This window comes from Lactuca sativa, chromosome 3, assembly GCF_002870075.4.
Source record: "Lactuca sativa cultivar Salinas chromosome 3, Lsat_Salinas_v11, whole genome shotgun sequence".
Classification (NCBI taxonomy): Eukaryota; Viridiplantae; Streptophyta; class Magnoliopsida; order Asterales; family Asteraceae; genus Lactuca; species Lactuca sativa.
Genome location: NC_056625.2, coordinates 27,028,762 through 27,038,886, shown reverse-complemented (window position 1 = coordinate 27,038,886; position 10,125 = coordinate 27,028,762). Strand labels below are relative to the sequence as shown.

General features: G+C 35.4%; 1 protein-coding gene across 1 annotated transcript; it reads right to left on the bottom strand.

The window, feature by feature from the left end:
* Positions 1-7,317: 7,317 nt before the first annotated feature.
* Positions 7,318-8,235, bottom strand: LOC111884145 (secreted RxLR effector protein 161-like). The gene is made up of 3 exons (XM_023880469.1): positions 8,148-8,235; positions 7,801-7,898; positions 7,318-7,677 (listed from the first exon to the last, which is right to left on the bottom strand). The coding sequence occupies exons 1-3, from the start codon at positions 8,233-8,235 to the stop codon at positions 7,318-7,320; spliced, it is 546 nt and encodes a 181-aa protein (XP_023736237.1).
* Between the last annotated feature and the right edge of the window lie 1,890 nt (positions 8,236-10,125).

Below are 10,125 nucleotides of genomic sequence, written 5' to 3'. Positions count from 1 at the left end.
CTAAATCAATCATGAACTCAACCTGCCTCTCAGGAGGCACATCGGGTAATTCCTATGGAAACACATCATGGAATTCCCTAACTACAGGCATATCTGAAACTGGAACCTCCTTCCCGACAAGAGTGTCAACTAAATACACAAGATAACCCATACACCCATGTTGCAGCTACTGATGAGCTCTAGCAACAAAAAAATGGTTGATCCAACACTGGTACCCTCTCCATAAATAATCAGTTCTGCCCTACTTTCAATTCGAACTACCACATGCTGCCTCTCGCAGTCAATCATCGCACCAAACCTACTCAGTTAGTCTATCCTTACAATCACACAGACATCCCCGATAGGAATAGGGATAAGGCACCCCGAAAATCTCCAAGACACAACCTTGATAAATGCTTGATGCAGAAACCTCATGCACGTTGATGATTCAAATATGCAATGAACACTTCAACTCTCCCAGGAGCGATATCAAAACTCCTACTGAAATTATGGGACACAAAAGACCGAATCGCACCCGAGTCAAAAAGCACTAGAGAATGAAAGGAGTTCATTAAGAAGGTACCTAGCCGAATCACAAATATAAGCATACCATAAAACAACTGGTAGAATAATAAATGAAAACATACTAGAAAGAACATTCGGTGCCGCCCTGGCCTCCTCTGCTGTGAGATAGAAATCACGACCCGGGCCCTTGAGGGCTCCGTCCTACCTTGGCGTCCATCTATGATCCTCAAAGTAGTTGGTGTTAGAGCTTGCACCAGTCTTGCAGCGTGCAAGGGACAGCTAGCCTTCACATGGCCAACCCACTCACAGTGGTACAAATCCTGGTGCTCACCGGTGGGGCCTGCTAACAACAATCCCCAACAATGTGGCATTCCCTACCATATTTGTGGCATCCAGAAGAAGATTGAAAATCGCCCTCATGAACCTTGCCACACTTTCTATAAGTACGACCCGTCTGTCCCCCAGAACACGGATCAACGGGCTTGAACCGCTTTGTCGCCGACTGTAACTGAACAGGAACTTGTTGTTACCCACTTATCTGAAGCTCCATCTCGATCACTCGCATCCTCGTGGCATCCTGAAGCCTAATGAGGATACCATAACGTTGGGTGGACACGAACTGACGGATGTCAGTTTTAAGCATACTCAAGTAATGTGTCATCTGAGCCTGCTCTGAAGCAGCGAAATCGGGATAGAACAAAGCCCTCTCGGTAAATATCTTGGTGATATCCGTCACCGTCTCAGTCGTCTGTCTCAGATCCAGGTACTCCTAAGCCACTCTCTCGTTCTCCACCAAGGGAACATACCTTAAACAGAACATTTACGAGACCTGCTCAAAATGTTGTGCATGACTTATTAATTCGTATAATATGAAATAATAACTAGTTATACTCTCTTATAATTATTATGTTCATAAAACAATAATTATTCCCTAATTAAAATACAAGAATCGATATTATTTATTAATAATCACATTAATAATAAATATACAAAATGTACCAACTTGATAAAGGTGTAACCCTATAGGATCATAAATTATTAGCAATATCACTCCATAATGATTCTTGGGCATATAGATCCAACAATCTCCCACTTGCACAAGATTCATTATAGACTGACATAGACAGTAGTTGACGTCTAGCAACAGGTTACTGCCCCTAACAACATATGAAGGGTGCCATCTCATCAACAGCCAATTCCAGAAGCTCTAAGCTACAATTGTTACTAAAGGTGTGTTATCAGTTATTCCTTTGTCTCAGACATCATGTTGAACATGAGATATGGCTCGCGATCAATCTCATTTACTGGTCAACTTTAACTAAGGCCTTAGATGTCATGCTCATGACGAATAAGAGGGACAAATCCCATCTTGACTACATACGTCCATCAATGTACTTCATGTTATACCCAACGATGGCCGTTATGATTGTATTTTACGAAACAACGTTAAACCATGTCAAAGTACAACAATTCCTATACTTCAAATCCCAAATATGTAGTTCATGTCATACCCAACGATGGTCGTTATGACTGCCTTTTACGAAACAACGTTAAACTATGTCAAAGCACAACAATCCCTATAATTCAAGTCCCAAATATGTCTCTCATGTCTAAGATTAAAAAGATACAACCTTGATCAAAACATCACTCTTGACTACGATCCATAAAGTGGTTTTGATGCGGGTCAAGTCCAATAAATATTCTCCTAATCAAGTACATATGAATTTGGTAGCAGCTCTTTGCCATTCTCATCTCCATGAGAATCCACCAATCAACTCATATTAGTCTTACTTCATAGATGCTTCCACAACTATGAACGACTATGGACATTTAGAATAACCAAGTTATTCAAGGATTTAAACATGCTAATATAGAACACAACAATTATTTAATGATAGACTCATATCCAATATATCATTCATTACAATATATGTTGATTGTACTGTTCCAATATCCAAATATTAAATTTCAATCAAATACATCTACTTGTATCAACAATGCCCTATAGCACCAACTTGACTTTCATGCCTTCGCTAATGAAGCAACTTTGTTAAGTAGATTTGACAAACTTGGTTTGTGTAAACTTTGTGAATACACTCATTTTCAGTTTTATATATAACTCATATATAAAGAAAAACTATTGAGAACGAATTAGATGCTTGAATATGACTTAGATACCAATACTTGCGTAATGGGATTAGTCATAGTCATAATGAACTATACATTAAGCATCTTTGTACGTGGTTCTCCAAACCACAAGGTACTCTAACTCTGATGTATAACTGTAATTAAAAACTACACGGAACCACTATCCATGTAACTATCTCTTCATTCATAATGAGGACATGCACGAATGTGACTGAGAGTCATCTCAATTTATTTGAAAATTTAGCACATGTGTAACAACTTTAAACATAGCTTTCTATCAAATACTCCGTAGACTAGGAATATTTCTCTAGTTCTCGTAAGTACTTTAAAATATCCCTATAAGTCAGACCATGACTTATACTTGTGTTATACTGGTATCATTCGACATGCTCTATGCATACGACTCATTTGGCCTTTATGCATAATCATGACACATATGATTAATCCAATTGCATCAGCATATGGAATACAATCATATTATCAAGTTCAAAAACATTTGCACTGGGATATTGCTCAAAATTATGCCATGTGGTATTTGACAAGATGACTCTCTCAGAATCCTTTATCTTAAGCACTTTAAGATCCTTGACAATTAACGCAATTCAACTTAATCCTTTAAGTTGCAATGATCTATCTATATAGATCTTTATTCCATGAATTAGTATGTCGACTACATATAAGATTAGGAATGTTACTGTGCTCCCACTAGCTTTGTAGAAAGACACAAGACTCATCTCAAATCATAATTAAATCACACTATGTAATTAACTTATAAGAAAGAAGATTCTTATTTTGAGATGTTAGCTTAAATCTTGGAAAGATTTTCATTCATGTATGTTTTGTCCTTTGAAAAATCACTTACTCTTTATAGTAAAACTATATCGAGGAAGATTAATCAAGCTCATACTTGATAATCATACATAAATGCATCTCTATGTGTTTTATTAGTTTCTGATCAACTATTGAGCAGATTCAACAACAGTTGAAAAATTGCTAGTTCCAAACTAGGATACATTTAACTTATGGATCTTTAGCTCTTAAATCTCCAAATTGCTCCCACTTAGAAAAAGGACTTTCTAATCACTTGTCTTATGGAATGACAATTAGTGGGATTAGTAGAAACTTCATACTAAACAATCATTTAGGATATTCTACATAAATGCAGTTAGTAGATGTTAGAGTGGTTAAGCTTATTGTCTAACATAAGCTCAATGACTCTGTACCTTTTACATAAGGATAAACCATTTCATCCTTAGTCAAATATAAGTATCTAATCCGCTTGTTTGGTTTGATATATATATATATATATATATATATATATATATATATATATATATGTTGCAGTGAGCATAATCTCCAAAATTTTATAAAGTAAATAGTTCTTTTAAAACATCATATAATAGAATGCAAGGTCTATGTTTTAGACTCTTTAAAACTTGTACTATCGACATTCAGCTAGTGGCCAGGTAAACCTATCACACTAGAGAATACGAAGGCTACCTCGAATATCAAAAGATAGATTCAAGTGACCATGTGATTTTGTGCAACAAGGAACAAACTAATGATGCGTAAGTGTTTTTGTCGGAATGAGTTGTGAATCGATTCCACAACACCTAAGATGTTCTAAGAAAACTTGGTCTAGAAAACTCATTTTCTTTATCACAACGAAAGGTTAATGATGGTTTCATTTAGTCGTATTTCAATCTTCACTATGAAAAATTTGATCAAATCAAAAGGTTTCATCAACAACGAATAAAAGTCATTAGTGAAATTGATTAAGTATCTATCACCAAATCTATTCATGGATTGAAAAATAATACATACATCACTTATATATAACTCTTTTTCAAGCCTTTTGTTCTTTAACTATTAATGGATAAAGACACTTGTGAATCATCTTCCCATATAAATATGATTCACATATATCAAATGAATCAACCTCATTTGCCTTAAAAAATTTCATCATTATGAAGTTGGTATATGTATTTCTTATTTATATTGTCATGATGATTATGACATAGATAAGTTCCAATCAAAAATCATTTCATCATATAGGTGTTATGATCAAAACTATTTATTTAATGAAAGATTATAGATTTACTTCATAAATAACATTATGAGAAAATATTCTTTAACACAGAATACATCGTTTCAGAACAAGAATGTGAACATCCAATAAACGATAAGTAAATCTAGATTTATTCATAAATTACAATTGTTACATGTCCCTATAAGGATAGGTACAATACATCTATTTTTTAAATAAAAGACTATAACAACACTTGTTATATCTTCAACACGAAATACCATTCGTTTGTAATCATTTGATTATTTCTTCTGATCATCATCACATAATATCAATTATTAGTGTCACATGAATTATTGCATACTCAATTGAATGGTGGAAAAATAAATAGTTCTATCATATAGATATCTGAAGTCTTGTCCAAGTCAGACTTCTTCATCTCGATGAGATGAGAGGATTAATTCCTCATTTAGTGCCCAGTTTCTTCCACAATAGAAACAACACTAATCATTTATTCCTTTCTTGATTTTTGGGTTTATCCTGTATTTCCATTAGCTGAACTATAAGTCTATATGAGTGCAAAGTCTCTTAGACTTCCTTTTATTCAATGCTTGAACAGACTTGTAGCTATTTCTAGTGTTTTGATTGAATATCTGTTTTACTGGATGATACATCTAATATGTTTCATAATTATTCAAGACTTTCTGCAAGTCATGGTTAATTTCTTCAGTATGATATGAGACACCTCATCACAATACTATTTCTATGAAAGTATCATGATCAGACTAATTGGTTGCAGAGGTTATTCAAGTATGGGATACTTTTAGTATATATAATTTCTATTTATCTTAAAGGTAGAACCTCAAGATATTATACCAGTTATAGAAATTATAACCATAAAATGTTACTGTCCCTTGAAACTCAACAAGGGAGAGATTTAGCAAGGTGTAAAATTATTAATAGTTGTCAACAGAATTTAACATAGTTTCATTTAGCATTTTCAATATTTAGTCTTTAAAAATTAATACCTTTTATTGTTTCTTAAAACATTAATTTATTAAATTCTAGGATCCAAGTAACGAAAGAAGTAAATGGTTAAGTGACATTTATCCCATAAACTTAATCAAACTCGTTAGGTAGCGATTACCAATTGCATATGATATGTATCTCCTAGATTTTGGGATCCTAAACAACTATTGCTTAGCTTGACATGTTTATCCCATCTATGCCTCAAAACTCTTATCCTTAGGTGACCTTTATCACATAAGAAATTGATCAAATCATCCATTTAAAGACATGTGAGTTCTATTTCACAAATGGTTAGGTGACCTTTATCCCATAAGCAAATACAAAAACACCTTGACTATTTTTGATAACTCAAACGAATAAGGTGACCCTAAAATCCATATGAATTGCACAAAAATCCCAAATGAATTTTAAATGGATTTCATAGATTTGAAGTTTTGTAGATAAGGGTTTATATATGTTTTACAATTATAGTTTGTAAAAACATGGTCTCATGAATATTACATGGATCTAACAATTCATGTACCCTTTTTTAAAATTTATATCACTTATTATGAGGTTCTTTTGGTGACAAATAAAACTTCATTTTATTTACCATTAACCGCGATCAATTATAAACTAAAATCCGGTAATTTAAGTTTAGTCGTAGATCGGTTTTAAAAATCGGTAACAGTCTTAATAAAACTTTATTTTATGCTTAAGACTTGGAGTTTTGGACGAGTTATAAAATCATTATTTTAAATCTCCTTTTAACAATCAAAAAACTTATGACATCATGAATTTTTAAAATAAACTCATTTTATTTTATAAATTCAATTTTATGCATCTTATGATAAAAGTCATATTTTGATAAACCAAAACTTAGGTGATTATACTTATGTTTTAAATATCATTTAGCATGCATAAAACATAATATCAACATGTTGCGTTATGTTTAAAACACCAATATCATATATTAAGTTTCAACGCAAAAAATAATCACTAGTATAATTAATTGGCATTATAACGCCATAAACTGATTTTAGTCTTTTTAATAAAACTTCTTTATTTATTATAAAGACATGGAGTTTATATAAAGTTTATGATAACATTGTCATATGATTATAATAAAGAGAAAAATACAAGGGTTCTCAACGAAAAGCATGAACACTACAAAGAAGAAAGCAGATATAAATACTAGCTAGACAAAACCCTAATGGGCTAAGGACTAAAGGGCCCATAAGCAAGTGGGCTAATAATATTAGGCTAACATCCCCCCTCAAACTCACAATGTTGCAGCAATAAGCATTAAGAGTTTGTCACATAAGAACCGAAACCGAGAAGCCAATAGAGCCTTCGTAAAAATATCTGCAATCTGCAATGTTTATGAAACAAACGGAAGCGATATGGTCCATAGCTGCAGGTGATGACGGGTAAAATGACAATCAATCTCAATGTGCTTCGTCCGCTCATGAAAAACAAAATTCTTTGCAATTTGTATCGCACTTATGTTATCACAATGCAAGGGAGTAAATGAAGAAATATGAACTCCCATATCCGCAAGCAGCCACCGTAACCAGATAATATCACATGTAGTTATAACCATAACACGATATTCAGTCTCCATGGAAGATCTAGAGACAACGTCCTGTTTTGTTGCTCTTCCACGAAATGAGAGACTCTCCAAGAAATACACAAAATCCAGTGGTGGACTTACGATCATGGCGATCACCATTCCAATCAGCATCACTATATGCACGTAACTTAAGAGAATACGTCGCTGGAAACAAGAGCGTCTGAAACTGAGGGCCATGAAGATATCTCATAATACGGAGAACGGCACCCCAATGAACAGAGGTAGGGGAAGTAACAAACTGACTGACAACGTGAACAGCATGGGCAATATCTGGACGAGTAACTGTGAGATAAACCAAACTTCCCACAACAGTGCGATAAAGGTTCGGATCGGACAAAGGAACACCATCAGTAGGAGACTAGCGTGCATTGGTTTCAAGGGGAATATCAACAGTCCGATTGTCAGAGAGGCTCGCCCGTGTAAACAAGTCAGATATATATTTAGTTTGAGAAAGAAGATACCGTTTCTTAGACGGAGCTACCTCAATACCCAAGAAATAACGCAGCAAGCCCAAATCCTTTATAGCAAATCGATGAGCTATATCATGCTTCAAAGACTCAATACCATCATGGTCATCACCTATAATAATCATGTCATCCACGTATAAGGATATTATAATCTGTCCCGCACTCGAGCATCTAACAAACAAAGCAGAATCATGATTACTCTGGACAAATCCAAGAGAGGTAATCACTGTGGAGAATTTCTCAACCCAAGCATGAGGGGCTTGCTTGAGACCATACAAAACTTTGCGAAGCCGACAAACCTCACCCGGCCGGTGTTAAATTCCTGGGGGAGGAGTCATATAAATCTCTTCATGGAGATCACCATTCAAAAAAGCATTCTTGAGATCCATTTGAAAAATCTTCCAATGTCGAACGTATGCAACTGCAATCATAATACGGACTGTCGTCATCTTTGCAACTAGGGCAAATGTCTCCTCATAGTCAAAACCATACTGTTGAGAATACCTTTTTGCTACAAACCTGGCCTTTTACCGCTCAACGGACCCATCAACTTTTGTTTTTATCTTGTACACCTAACAACAACCTATCGCATGTTTCCCAGGAGGAATGGAAACCAAATCCCATGTATGAGTCTGATGAAGAGCAGTGAATTCCTCATCCATAGCATACTGCCAAAGAGGATCTAAAACAGCATCTCTATATGATACAGGTTCAGACAAATGATGGATACTCGCTATAAATGAAGTAAATGGTCCTGAATATTTAGAGTAAGTAAAATCTAGAAGCTTGGTGGACTTGACAGGACGAGTAGATCTCATGAGGGGTGATGGTGGAGGTGGATCCTCAATTTCAACAATCGAAGGAGCAGGCTCAGGAACAGGGGGAGTTGAGGAACTCTCTTAAGAGGTGGGTGTATCATGAGTTGAAGGATCAGGTGGCGTAGATGGATCTCGAGCCTCTATCTCTTCATTAAAAGGATCAATATGCAAAAGATCGGACTTCCTTACATTGTGGGTTGTAGCAGGAATTGAGTAGAAAGGAATATGTTCCAAAAAAGTGACATGTCGTGAAACATATAAATTCTGACTCACAGGATCATAGCAATGGTATCCTTTTTGTCCAATACCATACCCAAAAAATACACAAATAGCAGACTTCGGCTCCAACTTGTTCCTCTCAACATGAGTACAAAGAACAAAACAAGTACATCCAAAAACTCGTAAGGAAGAGTAGTCTGGTAGATGACCATATAGCTTCTCAAAAGGATACATTCCTGAATTCAATGAAGTAAGGATACGATTAATCACATACACAGCAGTTAGGATTGCTTCTTCCCAAAAGGCACTGGGGACCTGCACAGACAAGAGCAATGAACGGGCAGTCTCAACAATATTACGATGTTTTTGTTCTGCCACACCGTTTTGCTGAGGTGTGTTAGTACACGAGGACCAGTGTATGGTACCATCAGAAGCACATAAATAAGTAAAAACATTAGAGGTATATTCACCCCCTAAGTCACACCTGAAGCACTTAATCACAGTCACATGTTGAGTTTTAACAAGAGCTCTAAAATTACTGTAAATATCAAAGAAATCAGATATGCTACATAATAGGTTGACCCACCCTTTGTGGATACTGGTGCAGGAACCCATACATCAGAATGAATAATGTCAAAAGGAGCAGTAGAACAAGACATACTTTTATTGAAAGGTAAAGTAGAAAATTTTGCCAGTTTACAACAATTGCAATCAGAAATATCACAAGTGTTTAAATGACCCAAAACACGACTAGGTGCTAAAAAACTCAAACGTGATACAAACACATGTCCCAAATGAGAATGTCAAAGATAAAACTCAGACGACAAAGGAATCAAACGGAAAGAAGATAAATCAACCCTGGAGGCAGCAACAGCAGACACTTTGAAAACCTCCAAGACATACAGGTCCCCCACCCTACGGCTGATCCCAATCACCTTCTAGGTGTGTTGATCCTGTATAACACAGACAAAATCAGAAAAGAACACCCAATTACCAGACTTACATAACTGACTAACTGAAGCAAGATTCAAAGTAAGTTTGGGAATTTAATAAACATTAGGGAGAGTGATATGAGAAATAGAGACAGACCCAACACCCTCAACTAGCATAGATGTATCACTAGAAAACTTAACATAAATAGATGACACTTGCGACAAAGAAGTAAATGATGACAAATGAGGGTTCATATGATGGGTTGCACCAGAATCTAAAATCCATAAAGATGAGGGAATACCTGATGTACCAGATGAAGTAGGACCAGAGTGAGGCATAGATGTAGACATGGCAGTGGGATTAGAAGCC

Bases quoted from the DNA above. Each gene is read 5' to 3' on its own strand.
- LOC111884145 (XM_023880469.1), bottom strand. From the start codon at position 8,235: ATGACGACAGTCCGTATTATGATTGCAGTTGCATACGTTCGACATTGG. The intron at 7,899-8,147 runs GTGATCTCCATG...TGATTATTATAG, and splicing joins CAAGAATGCTTTTTTGAATG to GTGATGACCATGATGGTATT. The intron at 7,678-7,800 runs GTAGCTCCGTCT...AATGCACGCTAG, and splicing joins GTTATTTCTTGGGTATTGAG to TCTCCTACTGATGGTGTTCC.